The sequence below is a fragment of the Coregonus clupeaformis genome, unplaced genomic scaffold (genome assembly GCF_020615455.1).
Source record: "Coregonus clupeaformis isolate EN_2021a unplaced genomic scaffold, ASM2061545v1 scaf0827, whole genome shotgun sequence".
Classification (NCBI taxonomy): domain Eukaryota; kingdom Metazoa; phylum Chordata; class Actinopteri; order Salmoniformes; family Salmonidae; genus Coregonus; species Coregonus clupeaformis.
The window spans coordinates 211,684-233,889 of record NW_025534282.1 but is presented as its reverse complement, the minus strand read 5'-3'; the positions used below and the strand labels follow the sequence as shown (position 1 = coordinate 233,889).

The window sequence follows — 22,206 nt, the reverse complement described above, 5'->3', positions numbered from 1 at the left end:
TTCTAGACGTTCTATTTGTTCACGTCACGGCGCTCTCTGCCTCAGCTGATTGTGACGTAACACGGGGAGGTAAGGCGAGAGAAGTGCGAGCGGTAGAAGTAAGAGGGACTTCGGAGTTATGGTGCGAGGCAGGCTACGGAGGAATACGGGCAACTCGTAACGTTAAATATATAATATCCTTTAGGTATACCGATATTGTGTTATTCCGTGGACCGGTGGACCCGCTTGTGTGCGCCTGTCACGAAGTGCATTCCAGAAGCTCTACACAATCATTCATTTCCATTTTAAGAAGAGAGACGGAGACCGAAAGAATTCGCTGGTACTCCTAAAAAGGGTACAGTAGTTTATTAATAAACATTATCCATTTATGCTAGGCCTATTTTGTTGCTTTGGACTTTCCGCCAAATTATATTGACTAACGTTACCACCAGCAGTTGTCTTTGTCTTTCAGTTCAGTCCAAACCAATACATTGTCATTCCAATGTTACTGTAGCCCGTAGCCTACATGCTTACCATATTAGGCAATATTTAGTTACAATGTGTCCACGTCTTAAAATTGAAACATTGTGTCTAGTCTGAAAGACCAATTTGAAGGTGTATCATTTCAATCTAACACCTCCGAGTGGCTGCCGACGCGTGTGTGTCTGTTAGTTGGTGGCAGCTGTCGGATGTCACGTCTCGGGAGATCGAGTTGGAAATAGCCAAATAATATTGTGTCGGGCTTCCAGAGAAAGCGTATGGCTAACATCAATGGGGAATACCCGTGGACGGTCCAACATGAGTTTACCTGACAGGCCGCACGGTCAGCGGTTTATTGTGTTGGTGCGGAATAGATTGATACGGGCTACAGAACGCTCCATTCTGAATGATAGCATTAGTCATTGTCAATTAATCCATGACTTCATGAGTCATATCCCACCGGTTGAAGGCAAAACATAGACCGTGTATACAGTAATCCGACTAGGCTGATAGCCCACTAACAGTTTATTAATACAGTAATCCAACTAGGCTAATAGCCCACTAACAGTGTATTAATACAGTAATCCAACTAGGCTAATAGCCCACTAACAGTGTATTAATACAGTAATCCAACTAGGCTAATAGCCCACTAACAGTGTATTAAAACAGTAATCCAACTAGGCTAATAGCCCACTAACAGTGTATTAATACAGTAATCCAACTAGCTAATAGCCCACTAACAGTGTATTAATACAGTAATCCAACTAGGCTAATAGCCCACTAACAGTGTATTAATACAGTAATCCAACTAGGCTAATAGCCCACTAACAGTGTATTAATACAGTAATCCAACTAGGCTAATAGCCCACTAACAGTGCATTAAAACAGTAATCCAACTAGGCTAATAGCCCACTAACAGTGTATTAATACAGTAATCCAACTAGGCTAATAGCCCACTAACAGTGTATTAATACAGTAATCCAACTAGGCTAATAGCCCACTAACAGTGTATTAATACAGTAATCCAACTAGGCTAATGGCCCACTAACAGTGTATTAATACAGTAATCCAACTAGGCTAATAGCCCACTAACAGTGTATTAAAACAGTAATCCAACTAGGCTAATAGCCCACTAACAGTGTATTAATACAGTAATCCAACTAGGCTAATAGCCCACTAACAGTGTATTAATACAGTAATCCAACTAGGCTAATAGCCCACTAACAGTGTATTAATACAGTAATCCAACTAGGCTAATAGCCCACTAACAGTGTATTAATACAGTAATCCAACTAGGCTAATAGCCCACTAACAGTGTATTAATACAGTAATCCAACTAGGCTAATAGCCCACTAACAGTGTATTAATACAGTAATCCAACTAGATTGCAGCCAACTAAGCTCATAAGGCATTGTAAAAATAAAAATAAATCAAGAATCTAATGGTGGAATTGGAATGACCATTGAACAGCAATAATTATCACAGATTAACAAGTTATCCTATTATACACTACATGGCCAAAAGTATGTGGACACCCCTTCAAATGAGTGTATTCGGCTATTTCAACCACACCCGTTGCTGACAGGTGTATAAAATCGAGCAGACATTTACGTCATCATTTAGCAGACGCTCTTATCCAGAGCGACTTACAGTTAGTGCATACATTATTTTTTTATTTTATTTTCATACCCCATGGGAATCAAACCCACAACCCTAGGCGTTGCAAACGCCATGCTCTACCAACTGAGCTACCTCCCTGCCGGCCATTCCCTCCCCTACCCTGGACGACGCTGGGCCAATTGTGCGCCGCCCCATTGGTCTCCCGGTTGCGGCCGGCTACAGCAGAGCCTGGATTCGAACCAGGATCTCTAGTGGCACAGCTAGCACTGCGATGCAGTGCCTTAGACCACTGCGCCACTCGGGAGACAAGACAGCCATGCAATCTCCATAGACAAACATTGGCAGTAGAATGGCCTGTACTGAAGAGCTCAGTGACTTTCAACGTGGCACCGTCATAGGATGCCACCTTTCCAACAAGTCAGTTTGTCAAATTTCTGCCCTGCTAGAGCTGCCCTGGTCAACTCTAAGTGCTGTTATTGTGAAGTGGAAATGTCAAGGAGCAACAATGGCTCAGCTGCGAAGTGGTAGGCCACACAAGCTCACAGAACGGGACAACCGAGTGCTGAAGCGCGTAGTGCATAAAAATTGTCTGTCCTCGGTTGCAACACTCACTACCGAGTTCCAAACTGCCTCTGGAAGTAACGTCAGCACAGTACCTGTTCGTCGGGAAATGGGTTTCCATGGCCTAAGATCACCATGCGCAATGCCAAGCGTCAGCTGGAGTGGTGTAAAGCTCGCCGCCATTGGACTCTGGAGCAGTGGAAACGCGTTCTCTGGAGTGCTGAATCACGCTTCACCATCTGGCAGTCCCACGGACAAATCTGGGTTTGCCGGATGCTAGGAGAATGCTTCCCAAATGCATAGTGAAAACAAATGTGACCTTAAAAATGACATTTAGGGGACTTTTATTTAAGGGAAAGATTAGCTTTTTAAATTTTTTAAATATTTTGTATATTATTAATTTCCATGTCAGCTCAATGCCCGGAAATGACCTTCTCCACAGCAAAGGATCTTAATTTCAAACCCTCCAAAAAAGTGTAAAAAAAAAAAAACGGGCAATAATGAATATTAACCGAAAAAATATGTTATGTCGTTTCTTGCAATAGCCCTCTCTGATTTTAAATAATATTTCTCTCAAAACTGTGATTCCTAAAAAAAATTAAATCAGGAGATTTGGTCAACTCCATCAGATTTGTCTAAAATCCTAAATCAATCAGGAATGAGCAGGGTCACCTATACCGTAAGGACCCCTTATTCATGTCCTCATTACATGCAGCGAAAGAAGAACACTGTAAAATTCTCTACTTTTGATAGATTTAAACAAACAATATAGAAATCACCATTGGTCACAACCATGAACTGTCAACTCCATCTCCCTGATAGATTAAAATAGGATATGGATTTGGTTGAAATATGTTTATTTTAATTATGGTTTAGATTAATGAAGCAACTGAAGAAAAACTAAATTGCAACTTTGTATACCACTTGAATGAGAAGAAAAATATTTTTTTTTAAACATAAACTCTGTCAGATTTTTGTCTAACATCAACTCCGTCAGGGTGCTGAAAGATCTTAAATTGAATGGTTATGTTTTTATTGGGGATTTTCAAATGAATCATTTTCTATATTTTACAAATGTTTGTATTCACTTATCCAAATAGGGTATTTTACAGTTTTAATTGTAATACATTTTCAGAGTAAAAAAAATCAAATAAAAATCACTTGGATATTGTGGGTTACTGTGTATAAATAAAGCCGGAAAAAGTCTGATTTGATGTGTTTTCACTTCAGGCTGTAAGGAAACAGAAGGTGAACATTTTGAAAGGGGGTGGTGACTTTCTATACCCCCTGTATTTGCTTGCTAACAAGGTAGAACAGTTTTTTTTTTTATATTGAAAACAAGTGGCCTACCTGGATAAGAAGATGCTTATTTCAGAATGAGAACGAGTTGTCAATTACTTATTTAAATGCGTATTTTTTATGGTCATTGCACCTTTATAAAACACAGACTTGACAGCAGGCACATAACAGTCTGTGACTAAATTGACTTCATTGATGCTCTGGTTTTAGTAGGGTCTGCTCTGTTCTACATGTTGGGAGTTGAGACATAAAAAGGGTATCATTACAAAGGTTAAGTTTTCGTCTATTACAGTAAAATAATGTAACTAAGCGTTTCAGCCGATTCTGTTGGACCAAACCTCAAATGCAAATAGCGACTTTAAACTGCTTATTGTCAGAGAGGAAGAAGTGATCTTTCGTCTTTGTTGTGAGTGGCAGGGGAGGGGCTTGGTGTCTGTGTGCGAGTGGGAAGGTGCACAGTGCACACAGCACAGAAGGGGGAGGGGCTTGGTGTCACAGCACAGAAGGGGGAGGGGCTTGGTGTCACAGAACAGAAGGGTGAGGGGCTTGGTGTCACAGAACATAAGGGGGAGGGGCTTGGTGTCACAGAACAAGGAGGAGGGGCTTGGTGTCACAGCACAGAAGGGGGAGGGGCTTGGTGTCACAGAACATAAGGAGGAGGGGCTTGGTGTCACAGAACAGAAGGAGGAGGAGGGGCTTGGTGTCACAGCACAGAAGGAGGAGGAGGGGCTTGGTGTCACAGAACATAAGGAGGAGGGGCTTGGTGTCACAGAACATAAGGAGGAGGGGCTTGGTGTCACAGAACATAAGGAGGAGGGGCTTGGTGTCACAGCACAGAAGGAGGAGGAGGGGCTTGGTGTCACAGAACATAAGGAGGAGGGGCTTGGTGTCACAGAACATAAGGAGGAGGGGCTTGGTGTCACAGAACATAAGGAGGAGGGGCTTGGTGTCACAGAACATAAGGAGGAGGGGCTTGGTGTCACAGAACATAAGGAGGAGGGGCTTGGTGTCACAGAACATAAGGAGGAGGGGCTTGGTGTCACAGAACAGAAGGAGGAGGAGGGGCTTGGTGTCACAGCACAGAAGGAGGAGGAGGGGCTTGGTGTCACAGAACATAAGGAGGAGGGGCTTGGTGTCACAGAACATAAGGAGGAGGGGCTTGGTGTCACAGAACATAAGGAGGAGGGGCTTGGTGTCACAGCACATAAGGAGGAGGGCCTTGGTGTCACAGAACATAAGGAGGAGGGGCTTGGTGTCACAGAACATAAGGAGGAGGGGCTTGGTGTCACAGCACAGAAGGAGGAGGGCCTTGGTGTCACAGAACATAAGGAGGAGGGGCTTGGTGTCACAGCACAGAAGGGGGAGGGGCTTGGTGTCACAGAACATAAGGAGGAGGGGCTTGGTGTCACAGAACAGAAGGAGGAGGGGAGGGGCTTGGTGTCACAGCACAGAAGGAGGAGGAGGGGCTTGGTGTCACAGAACATAAGGAGGAGGAGGCTTGGTGTCACAGAACATAAGGAGGAGGGGCTTGGTGTCACAGAACATAAGGAGGAGGGGCTTGGTGTCACAGAACATAAGGAGGAGGGGCTTGGTGTCACAGCACATAAGGAGGAGGGGCTTGGTGTCACAGCACATAAGGAGGAGGGGCTTGGTGTCACAGCACATAAGGAGGAGGGGCTTGGTGTCACAGCACATAAGGAGTGAAGGACATGAGACCAAAAAGACATGAAAACAAACCAAAAATTTTAACCTTGATTCAGGTATTTGTAATATTGCGCGAAAACATACATTTGATTTAACCTAATTAATTCGATATATCGCCCAGCCCTATGTTATCATGTTGTTGTTATCATATTGTTATCAATGAGCTCACAAGTCATATAGCCCACCTGTTAAAGGCCCAATTTGTAATTTCAACAGCCTGACCATATCACTTTTGTTTTGGTAAACTGACGAATGGGAATTGTTTCCACTATCAACTTTTAGCTATGACTGACAGTCCATGAGATCATCATGATAGTTTTAAACATGGTTTGAAGCTATTTGTTTATAAAGACAAAAATGCCAATAAGTACATAAACAGTATGATTATAGAACCACACATCCTGGGTGATGACAGGGTAATACAGGTCTACTAATCTAATAAAGCAGTTTGATTGGCTATTCAATATGCTACAAGATAAGATGACATGAGGCTTTAAAAGATCCATCCATGTGGTCTTTGAGAAATGTTGCAGTGTTATCTTCCTCTGATGAGATTGTTGTTGTTGTCAACAGTTGCAGTGAGGTGAGTGAAGAAGACATGGTGGATTATTATGACATTCTGGGAGTGTCAAGAAATGCCTCTCCGGAGGACATCAAGAAGGCGTAAGTAAATGACTCATTCAAGGACTCATCCTACTGTAGAATCTGTCTCTTTGCACTCCAAAATAGGCCTATATAGGCTACATGAGATATCATCTTTAGGCTAATACTAGTATGATTTATCTGATAGAGTTAAGTGGATTTACACTGAGTGTACAAAACATTAAGAACACTTTCCTAATATTGAGTTGCAACCCCTTTTTTGCCCTCAGAACAGCCTCAATTCGTCGGCGCATGGACTCTACAAGGTGTCGAAAGCGCCCACAGGGATGCTGGCCCATGTTGACTCCAATGTATCCCATAGTTGTGTCAAGTTGGCTTGATGTCCATTGGGACTCTCTCTCTCTTTCTCTCTCTCTCTCTCTCTCTCTCTCTCTCTGTCTCTCTCTCTCTCTCTTCCCCTTCTCTCTCTCTCTCTCTCTCTCTCTCTCTCTCTCTCTCTCTCTCTCTCTCTCTCTCTCTCTCTCTCTCTCTCTCTCTCTCTCTCTCTCTCTCTCTCTCTCTCCCTACCCCCTCCTCCCTTCTGGAGGGGGCATTGAGATACCGACGATTCAATCTTTTAGCTCAGTGCTCAGATTTAGTCTCCGGCACCGGATATTGTGAAGCAGGCTCTGCGATGGAATAATAACCTGTATCTTGTCTAATGTGAAGCTACAGGAAGCAGGCTCTGAGATGGCACCCGGACAAGAACCCAGACAACAAGGAGGAGGCAGAGGGGAAGTTTAAGGAGCTGGCTGAGGCCTACGAAGTTCTGTCAGACCGTAAGAGATACCACAACCTGTTAAACCTGTTATTAACGTAATTATTACCCCTTGCTCTACTCTTCTGTGGAATTGGTGTTTAATAACAGTCAGATAATGTCTCCTTGTCTTTACAGGAAGCAAGCGAGAGGTGTATGATACCTATGGTGAAGACAGAATGCCCAACAACGCAGGTGGAAGGAATCAACCTGTTTTATCTTTCGTGGTTTTGTGCTTTTTATTTTCTACTCTGTTTTTGATCAGCCATGTTGGTAGTGTCCATATTTATCAATCAAAATGTATTTATTTATGTATTTATCCCTCCCTCCCTCCCTCCCTCCCTCCCTCCCTCCCTCCCTCCCTCCTTCCCTCCCTCCCTCCAGGCTCCAGTAGACATCCCGCTCCGGAAGATTTCCCAGGGTTCACCTTCACATTCCGCAGTCCAGAGGAAGTGTTTCGGGAATTCTTCGGAGGCCAGGATCCTTTCGCCAATTTCTTCGGTGGGGCTGACCAATATCCTATGGTCCTTAAAAAGTATCCTGTGTCTTCATGTGCTGCTTCTTAGTCAAGGCTAAATCTGACCGGTAAACCAGTCCGTCTGGGAGTCTCAGCAGTTCATACAAAGCTACATGAAGACTACTTATCCTACCTCTTCCTGTGTCTCATTACCTCCTTGTTCTGACTGCTCTCCCAGATGACTTTGCGTTCGGAAGAGGGATGCAGAGTGGCTTCCATGGACATCCTGGTGCTTCCAGGCTCGGCCCCAGCCGATTCTTCTCCTTCCCCTCGGCTGGAGGTCAGTAATAACACAATGTCTGTGTCCCAAAATGGCACCCTATTCCCTATGTAGTGCACTACTTTCAACCAGGGCACATAGGGCTCTGGTCAAAAATAGTACACTATATAGGGAATAGGGTGCCATTTGGGTCACAACCGATAATAATACGGTAATAACACATTTATATCAGCTCCATTCACTGTTTAGTTGATCTGACTTGTCCTCCTCACTCCTCTTTCACAGTGCATGACTTCACCTCTTTCTCGTCCTCCATGGGAGGAATGGATGGGGTGAACAGCATGGGAGGAGGGATGGGGAATTTCAAGTCTGTCTCCACTTCTACGCGCGTCATCAATGGCAAACGCACTACCACCAAGAAGTCAGTTCACTGTTCTCTGTTCTCTCTCTGTTCTCGGTTTTCTGTATGGCCACTGAAGTGTGTTTTAGGGAATCTTCTCTTTACTTACTTCCTGTTCTTGATCCGACAGGATCAAAGAAAACGGTCAGGAGAGAACAGAGATCGAGGAAGACGGGGTCTTGAAGACAGTGCTCATCAATGGTAAATCATCCACTCTGTGTCCATCCTTCCCTCATCCAGTCCCCTTTCAACTGTTCTTACAGGAATGTGTCTGTGTTCTTCTTCCTCCTGTCCCGCCCCATCCCCCCTCCTGTCTCCCTCCTGTCTCCCTCCTGTCCCCCTCCTGTCCCGCCATCCCCCTCCTGTCTCCCTCATATCCCGCCCCATCCCCCCTCCTGTCTCCCTCCTGTCTCCCTCCTGTCTCCCTCCTGTCCCACCCCATCCCCTCCTGTCTCCCTCCTGTCTCCCTCCTGTCCCCCTCCTGTCCCACCCCATCCCCCTCCTGTCTCCCTCCTGTCTCCCTCCTGTGCCCCTCCTGTCCCGCCCCATCCCCCTCCTGTCTCCCTCCTGTCTCCCTCCTGTGCCCCTCCTGTCCCGCCCCATCCCCCTGTCCCCCTCCTGTCCCACCCCATCCCCCTCATGTCCCCCTCCTGTCCCCCTCCTGTCTCCCTCCTGTCTCCCTCCTGTCCCCCTCCTGTCCCGCCCCATCCCCCTCCTGTCTCCCTCCTGTCCCCCTCCTGTCCCCCTCCTGTCCCGCCCCATCCCCCTCCTGTCTCCCCTCCTGTCCCCCTCCTGTCCCCCTCCTGTCCCCCTCCTGTCTCCCTCCTGTCCCACTCCTGTCCCGCCCCATCCCCCTCCTGTCTCCCTCCTGTCTCCCTCCTGTCCCCCTCCTGTCCCGCCCCATCCCCCTCCTGTCTCCCTCCTGTCCCCCTCATGTCCCCCTCCTGTCTCCCTCCTGTCCCCCTCCTGTCCCCCTCCTGTCCCCCTCCTGTCTCCCCTCCTGTCCCCCTCCTGTCCCCCTCCTGTCCCCCTCCTGTCCCCCTCCTGTCCCCCTCCTGTCTCCCTCCTGTCCCCCTCCTGTCCCCCTCCTGTCCCCCTCCTGTCCCCCAGGTGTGGAGGATGAGTTGGCCTTGGCTCTGGAGCTCAGCAAGAGAGACCAGCTGCCCCCCAGCCAGCCCTCACACACACCCAGGCAACACCTCCAGAAGCAGGCAGAGAGGATGGTACCAGTGGAGCTCCAGACCCAGACCCATCCACACCGACCCAGCCCCGGCTCTGGCCAGCCCTCACACACACCCAGGCAACACCTCCAGAAGCAGGCAGAGAGGATGGTACCAGTGGAGCTCCAGACCCAGACCCATCCACACCGACCCAGCCCCGGCTCTGGCCAGCCCTCACACACACCCAGGCAACACCTCCAGAAGCAGGCAGAGGGGATGGTACCAGTGGAGCTCCAGACCCAGACCCATCCACACCGACCCAGCCCCGGCTCTGGCCAGCCCTCACACACACCCAGGCAACACCTCCAGAAGCAGGCAGAGAGGATGGTACCAGTGGAGCTCCAGACCCAGACCCATCCACACCGACCCCAGCCCCGGCTCTGGCCAGCCCTCACACACACCCAGGCAACACCTCCAGAAGCAGGCAGAGGGGATGGTACCAGTGGAGCTCCAGACCCAGACCCATCCACACCGACCCAGCCCCGGCTCTGGCCAGCCCTCACACACACCCAGGCAACACCTCCAGAAGCAGGCAGAGGGGATGGTACCAGTGGAGCTCCAGACCCAGACCCATCCACACCGACCCAGCCCCGGCTCTGGCCCCCGGTCTATGGCCCAGCGCTCCTTCAGCTCAGCCCCCTACTTCCACTGCCCTGACGTCCCCAGCGAGGAAGAGGAGGAGGAAGATCTCCAGATGGCCCTGGCCTACAGCCTGTCTGAGATGGACTCCCAGCAGAGAGTGTCCGTCGCGGCTTCAGCAGCAGACGTCATCTCAGGTGCTGGGGGTGTGGTGGTGGAAGAGGTGGGGAAGCCTCAGAGTGAGGTTGGGGGCGAGGCGGGGGTTGGGGTGGGGAGGGTGGTCCTAGACCTAGACCCAGGCCAGCCCAGAGCATCAGAGGAGAGATCAGGGGACATGTCACCACACAGCAGCCCCTCGCCGCTGGACCACAGGGCGCTACCAGAGGGGGTCCCAGAGCCTCCTACACACCTCCTCAACCACCTCCAGGAGCAGAGAGGCACTGGGGATCCTGCAGCTAAAGCCACCAGCAGAAACACTGTAAAAAAGAAAAATAAGTGTGGCTGTGTGGTGTGTTGAGTGTATGGTGTGTGTGTGTTGAGTGTATGGTGTGTGTGTTTGTGTGAGTGAGTGAGTGAGTGAGTGAGTGAGTGAGTGAGTGAGTGACTGGCCTTATTGCTTAATGATATGATGTTTCTGTTCCTGTTCATGTTTGTGCAGTGCCTTGACTGGTAGATTTCTATAAAGTTGTCCGAGGGCACATTCATTATCCTTGTGTTGCGGCTGCCTCTGTTGTCTGGTTGGGTTCTCAGATGGCCACTGTAACTAACAAGCTAATACATCTACAATGGTCCCTGTTGACAGTATGTCTGTATTTCAAGGCTGGGGATTACAATCAACATCATTTATTTCATGTGCCAAGTACACGGTCTCTTTTTCTAAGAGGATGGAGTTGGAGCATATAACTAGTTTACCAGTCAAAATACCCTGGTCAGAGGGGCTTTTCCCCTTTCTGGTCATTCCACTTCTAGGAGTTGGATAGCATTCACCAGGAACTCAAGTGTGCCTCACGTTACATCCTCACTGACTGTTGCATCTGTTTGGCTAGCTTTGGATTGCTGTCTATCAGAGGTGCTTCAGCCTTTCACATATGTTCTCTGTGTGTCCCGTCTGCTCAGTGCCGTGTGTGTTTTGAAGGGGTTTCAGACACCAGTATGAAATGAAATGTGCCTCTGACACAGACTTCTTTTCAAGGCCAAGGGAATTTGTCAGAACCTCGACACAAGATTTTACGGCTTGACAGCTTCTCTCCATTTCTATAGTACTGCAGCGAAATATGAATTGTTAACAAACATTTCGAATGTTAAATGAATAAAATTATATTATGTGGCTTTTAAACTATACAAGTATAAAGTATACCTACGATGGCTCTTATTCTTTGGCTCTAGAAAATAGGTTTAAACGAGGTCCAAAACAGCACTTTTTAGAATAAGGACAATACAGATGTAGGATCTTAATTTGAGCCAGTTTGCTACAGCAGCAACAGGAAATACTAATTATTATGTGGATTATAGTTAATGAACATTTTTGTAGGGCTGAGACATTTTTGTGAAAATTACAAACTTCAGAACCCTTTTTACACCTCAAATACCCTACATGTTTTTAAATGTCCTTCTGAAACATTTATTTGACTATAATTGAATATTATTAACACAGAATCACCAAAGTGAATGTATGTTTAGTGCCTTTTGTGTGTGTGCCCGATGCATGGAGTGTGTGTTCCTGCCATTTTAAATGTGCCAAGTGATTATTAGAAAGCTCTCAATCAATCATACGATCCACCCCAGTGACCTTTCATTTTAAACGTCAAAGGGAATGTTTGAAGGGAAAGCAACGCGCTCAGTGACAAGACAGGAGGGCATTGCAGATTGTGTTCTTATAAATGCTGGTCCTGTGGTCCTCTGTAGCTCAATTGGTAAGAGCACGGCGCTTGTAACGCCAGGGTAGCGGGTTCGATCCCCGGGACCACCCATACGTAAAAATGTATGCGCACGTGACTGTAAGTCGCTTTGGATAAAAGCGTCTGCTAAATGGCTTATTATTATTAAACAGTAAAGGAAGGAAGGGAGGTCTTCACTCATTAATTTAACGTGAACCGATAAGTGCAGACCTTCTTTCTTGCTTCTATGACATGTTTTAAAAGGAAAACAGCTTCCTCGGTAACGGGACGGGAGGCCATGGAAGAGTTTATTTATGTAATAGTAAACTCAACAACCTTGTGTATGTGTGTGTGTGTGTGTGTGTGTGTGTGTGTGTGTGTGTGTGTGTGTGTGTGTGTGTGTGTGTGTGTGTGTGTGTGTGTGTGTGTGTGTGTGTGTGTGTGTGTGTGTGTCTGTGTCTGTGTCTGTGTCTGTGTCTGTGTGTGTCTGTGTGTGTCTGTGTGTGTCTGTGTCTGTGTCTGTGTCTGTGTCTGTGTCTGTGTCTGTGTCTGTGTCTGTGTGTGTGTCTGTGTGTGTATGCGTGTGTGTATGCGTGTGTGTATGCGTGTGTGTGTGTGTCTGTGTCTGTGCCAGACTGATATCACCACCACCCCTGGTGCCGCTGGAAACAGCCCAAATAGTTTCCTCCCCCTCCTCTCCACAGAGGAGATAACAGTGTTATTATGTCATGGATTTATTTTGAATCTATATATGGTGTTGTGTTTTTCCTGTGGAGTTAATAAAGTAGGAGTGAGTGAAGCCAAAAGATTTGTAATGTAGATTAACAATGTAATCCAGACAGCTAGAAGAGTGTTGTTCTTTCAAGTGCACCTCTGTCTCCTCCTCCTTTCTATATGCTGTATCTACACAATGTCAATATAGAGAGGAGAGAGACCAGGACTGTAAGGTGCTAGAGGAAATGGAAAAAATGACTTCGCTGCCTTCTTGTTTCTTTACACTTTGTCAACCACTGCAGGAAACAAAAAATAAAAGTCATGCAGCCAACCAAAAAGAACAGGATATTTATCTATTTTTGAGAAAAACAAAACAAATTGTGGCAGAAATACTATGTTGCACAATCAATGGAAATGCTACGGTATATAACTTTCTCGGGCTTCATTTGATGGTAAAAGAAAGGGAGAGTCTTGCTTACATTAGATGGTACATTGCTTCTTGCTTTTTTAAGATGCTGCCCTGTCCTAAAGCTTACCAACACAACCTCACTTTCTTGGCATACGCCTGTCATTCTATCTGCTCGCCCATAGAGATCAAACTATTTACATCTCTATGGGCTCACCGCTCTTTGACTAGTCACCCTATACAGTATTCTCCATTCACAGTTCATCCATAACCAGGGTTAATGCTAGGTTAGAATCCTTGGGGTGGCCCAATCCCACCTAGCATCAACCATATGGTACCGTCCATATTCATGTTCTGATGTCTATGGAGGCTAGCCATATCAAGTCACAGTGTGTTTGCTGGAGTTTTGTTCGGTTTTTTCAGCCATCTTCTCAGCAAGGGATAATATATATATATATATATTATTTTGCCATCTTCTCAGCAAGGGATAATATATATATATATATATTATTTTGCCATCTTCTCAGCAAGGGATAATATATATATATATATATTTATTTAAGCCATCTTCTCAGCAAGGGATAATATATATATTTATATATTATTTAAGCCATCTTCTCAGCAAGGGATAATATATATATATATATATATTATTTTGCCATCTTCTCAGCAAGGGATAATATATATATATATATATATATTATTTTGCCATCTTCTCAGCAAGGGATAATATATATATATATTATTTTGCCATCTTCTCAGGGATCATTCGTTTTTGTTTTTATCCCTTCTGGTTCCGGTATTCCCAAAGCGTCAGGTCCCCCCCTGTTATTCATTATGATATTAAAGGGTAGACCTGATTCTAGATCAGCACCATACAGGCCCTGATTAAGACCTAGATTAAATCCGGAGCATGGAAAATCTGCGCTAAAGCGCAATCGAAATTTTAAGGCAATGTTTCTGCGTTCGCAGAGACTGCATTCGCAGGTAAAAGCGACGTATGGATAAATTGGAAATTACCTTTACATTTCAATCACTCTATGAGGCGGATCTTCCGAGCTCCTAAATTGTTTTATTTATTTATTTATCTTTTATTCTGGTCTCTTGTATATGTGTCACTCTTCTTACTTCCTGTGTCACTCTTCCTGCTTCCTGTTTCAGACTCAGACTTCCAGGCCTTCACAGGCTGATCTGATTGGCCGTTGCCCATCTGACCCCTGACCTCTGAGCCTGAGGTAAATCCCAAACAAAATATCACCAGCTCCTCCCACCTTCACTGTGGCATCCTCCTCCCTGTCACCCCTAGAGGACCCCACCACCATCACCCTAGACTCTGAGCACCTTACGTCACTCTATCTCACCACTCTGTCTACTTTCCACACCACAACCTGTCCTGTGTTCTCCACTCCAATACTCCCTGTAGTTGAAGACCTGAGTAGTAGAAGACCTGAGTAGTAGATGACCTGAGTAGTAGATGACCTGAGTAGTAGATGACCTGAGTAGTAGAAGACCTGAGTAGTAGAAGACCTGAGTAGTAGATGACCTGAGTAGTAGATGACCTGAGTAGTAGATGACCTGAGTAGTAGATGACCTGAGTAGTAGAAGACCTGAGTAGTAGAAGACCTGAGTAGTAGAAGACCTGAGTAGTAGATGACCTGAGTAGTAGAAGACCTGAGTAGTAGATGACCTGAGTAGTAGATGACCTGAGTAGTAGATGACCTGAGTAGTAGAAGACCTGAGTAGTAGATGACCTGAGTAGTAGAAGACCTGAGTAGTAGAAGACCTGAGTAGTAGATGACCTGAGTAGTAGAAGACCTGAGTAGTAGATGACCTGAGTAGTAGAAGACCTGAGTAGTAGAAGACCTGAGTAGTAGAAGACCTGAGTAGTAGATGACCTGAGTAGTAGATGAGTAGTAGAAGACCTGAGTAGTAGATTACCTGAGTAGTAGATGACCTGAGTAGTAGAAGACCTGAGTAGTAGAAGACCTGAGTAGTAGAAGACCTGAGTAGTAGAAGACCTGAGTAGTAGAAGACCTGAGTAGTAGATGACCTGAGTAGTAGAAGACCTGAGTAGTAGATGACCTGAGTAATAGAAGACCTGAGTAGTAGATGACCTGAGTAGTAGAAGACCTGAGTAGTAGAAGACCTGAGTAGTAGAAGACCTGAGTAGTAGATGAGTAGTAGAAGACCTGAGTAGTAGAAGACCTGAGTAGTAGAAGACCTGAGTAGTATAAGACCTGAGTAGTAGATGACCTGAGTAGTAGAAGACCTGAGTAGTAGATGACCTGAGTAGTAGACCTGAGTAGTAGATGACCTGAGTAGTAGATGACCTGAGTAGTAGAAGACCTGAGTAGTAGATGACCTGAGTAGTAGAAGAGCTGAGTAATAGAAGACCTGAGTAGTAGAAGACCTGAGTAGTAGAAGACCTGAGTAGTAGATGACCAGTAGAAGACCTGAGTAGTAGAAGACCTGAGTAGTAGATGACCTGAGTAGTATAAGACCTGAGTAGTAGATGACCTGAGTAGTAGAAGACCTGAGTAGTAGATGACCTGAGTAGTAGATGACCTGAGTAGTAGATGACCTGAGTAGTAGAAGACCTGAGTAGTAGAATACCTGAGTAGTAGAAGACCTGAGTAGTATAAGACCTGAGTAGTAGAATACCTGAGTAGTAGATGACCTGAGTAGTAGAAGACCTGAGTAGTAGATGACCTGAGTAGTAGAAGACCTGAGTAGTAGAAGACCTGAGTAGTAGATGACCTGAGTAGTAGAAGACCTGAGTAGTAGATGACCTGAGTAGTAGAAGACCTGAGTAGTAGAAGACCTGAGTAGTAGATGACCTGAGTAGTAGATGACCTGAGTAGTAGATGACCTGAGTAGTAGAAGACCTGAGTAGTAGATGACCTGAGTAGTAGAAGACCTGAGTAGTAGAAGACCTGAGTAGTAGAAGACCTGAGTAGTAGATGACCTGAGTAGTAGATGACCTTAGTAGTAGAATACCTGAGTAGTAGAAGACCTGAGTAGTAGAAGACCTGAGTAGTAGAAGACCTGAGTAGTAGATGACCTGAGTAGTAGAATACCTGAGTAGTAGATGACCTGAGTAGTAGAAGACCTGAGTAGTAGAAGACCTGAGTAGTAGATGACCTGAGTAGTAGAAGACCTGAGTAGTAGAAGACCTGAGTAGTAGAAGACCTGAGTAGTAGAAGTAGAAGACCTGAGTAGTAGAAGACCTGAGTAGTAGAAGACCTGAGTAGTAGATGACCTGAGTAGTAGAAGACCTGAGTAGTAGATGACCTGAGTAGTAGATGACCTTAGTAGTAGAATACCTGAGTAGTAGAAGACCTGAGTAGTAGAAGACCTGAGTAGTAGATGACCTGAGTAGTAGAAGACCTGAGTAGTAGATGACCTGAGTAGTATAAGACCTGAGTAGTAGAAGACCTGAGTAGTAGAAGACCTGAGTAGCAGATGACCTGAGTAGTAGATGACCTGAGTAGTAGATGACCTGAGTAGTAGAAGACCTGAGTAGTAGAATACCTGAGTAGTAGAAGACCTGAGTAGTAGATGACCTGAGTAGTAGATGACCTGAGTAGTAGATGACCTGAGTAGTATAAGACCTGAGTAGTAGATGACCTGAGTAGTAGAAGACCTGAGTAGTAGAATACCTGAGTAGTAGATGACCTGAGTAGTAGAAGACCTGAGTAGTAGATGACCTGAGTAGTAGAAGACCTGAGTAGTAGAAGACCTGAGTAGTAGATGACCTGAGTAGTAGAAGACCTGAGTAGTAGATGACCTGAGTAGTAGAAGACCTGAGTAGTAGAAGACCTGAGTAGTAGAAGACCTGAGTAGTAGATGACCTGAGTAGTAGAAGACCTTAGTAGTAGAAGACCCGAATAGTAGAAGACCCGAGTAGTATAAGACCCGAGTAGTAGAAGACCCGAGTAGTAGAATACCCGAGTAGTAGAAGACCCGAGTAGTAGATGACCCGAGTAGTAGATGACCCGAGTAGTAGATGACCCGCCGAGTAGTAGATGACCCGAGTAGTAGAAGACCTTAGTAGTATAAGACCTGAATAGTAGAAGACCTGAGTAGTAGAAGACCTGAGTAGTAGAATACCTGAGTAGTAGAAGACCTGAGTAGTATAAGACCTGAGTAGTAGATGACCTGAGTAGTAGATGACCTGAGTAGTAGAAGACCTGAGTAGTAGATGACCTGAGTAGTAGAAGACCTGAGTAGTAGAAGACCTGAGTTTTAGAAGACCTGAGTAGTAGAAGACCTGAGTAGTAGATGACCTGAGTAGTAGATGACCTGAGTAGTAGAAGACCTGAGTAGTAGATGACCTGAGTAGTAGATGACCTGAATAGTAGAAGACCTGAGTAGTAGAAGACCTGAGTAGTAGAAGACCTGAGTAGTAGAAGACCTGAGTAGTAGTAGTAGTAGAAGACCTGAGTAGTAGATGACCTGAGTAGTAGAAGACCTGAGTAGTAGATGACCTGAGTAGTAGAAGACCTGAGTAGTAGATGACCTGAGTAGTAGAAGACTTGAATAGTAGAAGACCTGAGTAGTAGATGACCTGAGTAGTAGATTACCTGAGTAGTAGAAGACCTGAGTAGTATAAGACCTGATTAGTAGATGACCTGAGTAGTAGATTACCTGAGTAGTAGAAGACCTGAGTAGTAGAATACCTGAGTAGTAGAAGACCTGAATAGTAGAAGACCTGAGTAGTAGATGACCTGAGTAGTAGATGACCTGAGTAGTAGAAGACCTGAGTAGTAGAAGACCTGAGTAGTAGATGACCTGAGTAGTAGATTACCTGAGTAGTAGAAGACCTGAGTAGTAGAAGACCTGAGTAGTAGATGACCTGAGTAGTATATGACCTGAGTAGTAGATTACCTGAGTAGTAGAAGACCTGAGTAGTAGAAGACCTGAGTAGTAGAAGACCTGAGTAGTAGAAGACCTGAGTAGTAGAAGACCTGAGTAGTAGAAGACCTGAGTAGCAGATGACCTGAGTAGTAGAAGACCTGAGTAGCAGAAGACCTGAGTAGCAGATGACCTGAGTAGTAGAAGACCTGAGTAGTAGAAGACCTGAGTAGTAGATGACCTGAGTAGTAGATGACCTGAGTAGTAGATGACCTGAGTAGTAGAAGACCTGAGTAGTAGATTATCTGAGTAGTAGATGACCTGAGTAGTAGAAGACCTGAGTAGTAGAAGACCTGAGTAGTAGATGACCTGAGTAGTAGATGACCTGAGTAGTAGATGACCTGAGTAGTAGAAGACCTGAGTAGTAGAAGACCTGAGTAGTAGATGACCTGAGTAGTAGAAGACCTGAGTAGTAGAAGACCTGAGTAGTAGATGACCTGAGTAGTAGATGACCTGAGTAGTAGAAGACCTGAGTAGTAGATGATCTGAGTAGTAGATGACCTGAGTAGTAGAAGACCTGAGTAGTAGAAGACCTGAGTAGTAGAAGACCTGAGTAGTAGATGACCTGAGTAGTAGATGACCTGAGTAGTAGATGACCTGAGTAGTAGAAGACCTGAGTAGTAGATGACCTGAGTAGTAGATGACCTGAGTAGTAGAAGACCTGAGTAGTAGATGACCTGAGTAGTAGAAGACCTGAGTAGTAGAAGACCTGAGTAGTAGATGACCTGAGTAGTAGAAGACCTGAGTAGTAGATGACCTGAGTAGTAGATGACCTGAGTAGTAGAAGACCTGAGTAGTATAAGACCTGAGTAGTAGATGACCTGAGTAGTAGATGACCTGAGTAGTAGAAGACCTGAGTAGTAGAAGACCTGAGTAGTAGAAGACCTGAGTAGTAGATGACCTGAGTAGTAGAAGACCTGAGTAGTAGAAGACCTGAGTAGTAGATGACCTGAGTAGTAGAAGACCTGAGTAGTAGAAGACCTGAGTAGTAGATGACCTGAGTAGTAGAAGACCTGAGTAGTAGATGACCTGAGTAGTAGATGACCTGAGTAGTAGAAGACCTGAGTAGTAGAAGACCTGAGTAGTAGAAGACCTGAGGAGTAGATGACCTGAGGAGTAGATGACCTGAGTAATAGAAGACCTGAGTAGTAGAAGACCTGAGTAGTAGATGACCTGAGTAGTAGAAGACCTGAGGAGTAGATGACCTGAGGAGTAGATGACCTGAGTAATAGAAGACCTGAGTAGTAGATGACCTGAGTAGTAGATGACCTGAGTAGTAGAAGACCTGAGTAGTAGAAGACCTGAGTAGTAGATGACCTGAGTAGTAGAAGACCTGAGTAGTAGAAGACCTGAGTAGTAGATGACCTGAGTAGTAGAAGACCTGAGTAGTAGATGACCTGAGTAGTAGATGACCTGAGTAGTAGAAGACCTGAGTAGTAGAAGACCTGAGTAGTAGAAGACCTGAGGAGTAGATGACCTGAGGAGTACAACCTACAACCTGATTTGTAAAGTGGTTATCCCACTGGCTATAGGGTGAATGCACCAATTTGTGAGTCGCTCTGGATAAGAGCGTCTGCTAAATGACGTAAATGTGCCCTTGAGCAAGGCACTTAACCCTAATTGCTCCTGTAAGTCGCTCTGGATAAGAGCGTCTGCTAAATGACAAAAATGTAAAATGTAATTTCAGGATAACTAGTAGGTAGTTAACACTACTATTCAGGTCTTCTACTACTCAGGTATTCCACTACTCAGGTCTTCTACTAGTTAACAGGATAGCTAGTAGCTAGTTAACCCAGGATTAACAGATTGGGATAGATAGGTATAGATGTAGACTAGAGAGAGGTATGCTGTAGCTCCAAGCAGCCTTTGCTGTGGTTCTAACGTTGCGTCTGATCCATTTGCTCCCAACAGGTCAAAGGTCAAATCTCCCATGGTGCACCTTGTCTCTCAGCCCCGCCCCGCGACTTACTGTACCAGCTGATCAACACTTTTCAAAGTTTTATTTGAAAAAGAAAATTAAACTGACAAATACAAATGTATGTACTTCTATGTGTGAGTGTGTATATAGCTAAATGAAAAGTTTCTTTGTAAAGTATTTTGAATCACAAACAACTCATCTACATTAAATCATTTGCATTTTAAACTGTCTTATAGGAGAATGTGTCCTGGAAAGCATTTTAAATCATGACTACATGTTTCAATACCATGGAAAGGTGTGATACTAGAGTAATCTATATTCATTGAAAGCTGATAAATTTGCAACTCAAATATTTACATGTGTGTGGAATTCCATTATGTAACGAATCCTCCACACACACTGAATGTAAGCCTGGTTATACCAGACTGAAACTCTACACTGAATGTAAGCCTGGTTATACCAGACTGAAACTCTACACTGAATGTAAGCCTGGTTATACCAGACTATGCTAAGCACCCAACTGGGCACAAACTGGTAGAATCAACATTGTTTCCACGTCATTTCAACAACAAATGTGATTTAATGTGAATTCAATTGAATAAACATGGTAAACTTTGTGGATTTGGAAAAAGTCATCAACGTACAGGAATTTTTGGAAATGTTTGTGTTTTTTCACCTTTTACCTAAATCCAATGACATGGCTAAAATGTTTGTCGATTTCACTTTGAATTCACGTTAGTTGATAACTCAACCAAATGTCAATCAAAACTAGACGTTGAACTGACGTCTGTGTCCAGTGGGACAGCATTTACACTGGTTTAACCAGGTCAACTGAACGTAATCTACATTGAACATAAATATAAACGCAACATGCAACAATTTCAAAGATTTTACTGAGTTACAGTTCATATAAGGAAATCAAGTCAATTGAAATAAATTCATTAGGCCCTAGGCTGTCGTACACGTCAATCCAGAGCATCCCAAACATGCTCAATAGATAACGTCTGGTGAGTATGCACGCCATGGAAGAACTGGCAAATATTCAACTTCCAGGAATTGTGTACAGATCCTTGCGAAATGGGTCCGTGCATTATCATGCTGAAACATGAGGTGATGGAGGTGGATGAATGGCACGACAATGGGCCTCAGGATCTCGTCACGGTATGTGCATTCAAATTGCCATCAATAAAATGCATTTGTGTTCGTTGTCTGTAGCTTATGCCTGCCCATACCATAACCCCACCGCCACCATGAGGCACTCTGTTCACAACGTTGACATCAGCAAACCGCTCCCCCACATGACGCCATTCACGCTGTCTGCCATATGCCCGGTACAGTTGAAACCGGGATTCATCCGTGAAGAGCACACTTCTCCAGCGTGCCAGTGGCCATCGAAGGTTAGCATTTGCCCACTGGAGTCGGTTACGATGCCAAACTACAGTCAGGTCAAGACCCTGGTGAGAACGACGAGCACGTAGAAGAGCTTCCCTGAGACGGTTTCTGACAGTTTGTGCAGAAATTCTTTGGTTGTGCAAACCCACAGTTTTATCAGCTGTGCGGGTGGCTGGTCTCAGACGATCCCGCAGGTGAAGAAGCCAGATGTGGTGGTCCTGGGCTGGTGTGGTTACACATAGTTTGCGGTTGTGTGGCCGGTTGGACGTACTGCCAAATTCTCTAAAATGACGTTGGAGGCGGCTTATGGTAGAGAAATGAACATAACATTCTCTGGCAACAGCTCTGGTGGACATTCCTGCAGTCAGCATGCCAATTGTACTCTCCCTCAAAACTTGAGACATCTGTGGCATTGTGTTGTGTGACAAAACTGCACATTTTAGAATGGGCTTTTATTGTCTCCAGCACAAGGTGCACCTGTGTAATGATCATGTTGTTTAATCAGCTTCTTGATATGCCACACGTGTCATAACACGTGGATTGATTATCTTGGCAAAATAGGAATTCTCACTAACAGGGATGTAAACAAATTTGTGCACAACATTTGAGAGAAATAAGCTTTTTGTCCATATGGAAAAATGTGGGGATCTTTATTTCAGCTCATGAAACATGGGACCAACATTTTACATGTTGTGTTTATATTTGTGTTCAGTGTAGCTGTAGACATTGGTTCCTAATGGTTACTAGTCAGTATTATGGGATGTAGACATTGGTTCCTAATGGTTACTAGTCAGTATTATGGGATGTAGACATTGGTTCCTAATGGTTACTAGTCAGTATTATGGGATGTAGACATTGGTTCCTAATGGTTACTAGTCAGTACTGTGGGATGTGAATAGGAAATAACACAGTCAGACAACTCTATGCTGTTGCACCACATCACAATAGAGATTTAATTACATACATTGAGTTAAAAATATTTTTATATTTGTTTTCTACGTTTGCTA

The 22,206-nt window shown here is 44.9% G+C and overlaps 1 protein-coding gene and 1 long non-coding RNA gene across 2 annotated transcripts; both read left to right on the top strand.

Annotated features, from left to right (window-relative positions):
- The first annotated feature begins 299 nt into the window (after positions 1 to 299).
- On the top strand, positions 300 to 10,155 carry LOC123485730 (dnaJ homolog subfamily B member 2-like). The gene is made up of 9 exons (XM_045216854.1): positions 300 to 333; positions 6,217 to 6,306; positions 6,955 to 7,064; positions 7,181 to 7,237; positions 7,427 to 7,543; positions 7,738 to 7,839; positions 8,065 to 8,200; positions 8,310 to 8,380; positions 9,290 to 10,155. The coding sequence occupies exons 2-9, from the start codon at positions 6,242 to 6,244 to the stop codon at positions 10,054 to 10,056; spliced, it is 1,425 nt and encodes a 474-aa protein (XP_045072789.1). The 5' UTR covers positions 300 to 333; positions 6,217 to 6,241; the 3' UTR covers positions 10,057 to 10,155.
- Positions 10,156 to 13,935: 3,780 nt separating this feature from the next.
- On the top strand, positions 13,936 to 20,163 carry LOC123485731. Its single transcript, XR_006659130.1, has 2 exons — positions 13,936 to 14,210; positions 19,801 to 20,163. It is a non-coding gene; the product is annotated as an uncharacterized LOC123485731 (long non-coding RNA).
- Positions 20,164 to 22,206: the final 2,043 nt, after the last annotated feature.

Coding starts and splice junctions, on each gene's coding strand:
- LOC123485730 (XM_045216854.1), top strand. CDS start 6,242: ATGGTGGATTATTATGACATTCTGGGAGTGTCAAGAAATGCCTCTCCG. Junction 7,238..7,426: donor CAGAATGCCCAACAACGCAG/GTGGAAGGAATC, acceptor CCCTCCCTCCAG/GCTCCAGTAGACATCCCGCT. Junction 8,381..9,289: donor GAAGACAGTGCTCATCAATG/GTAAATCATCCA, acceptor CCTGTCCCCCAG/GTGTGGAGGATGAGTTGGCC.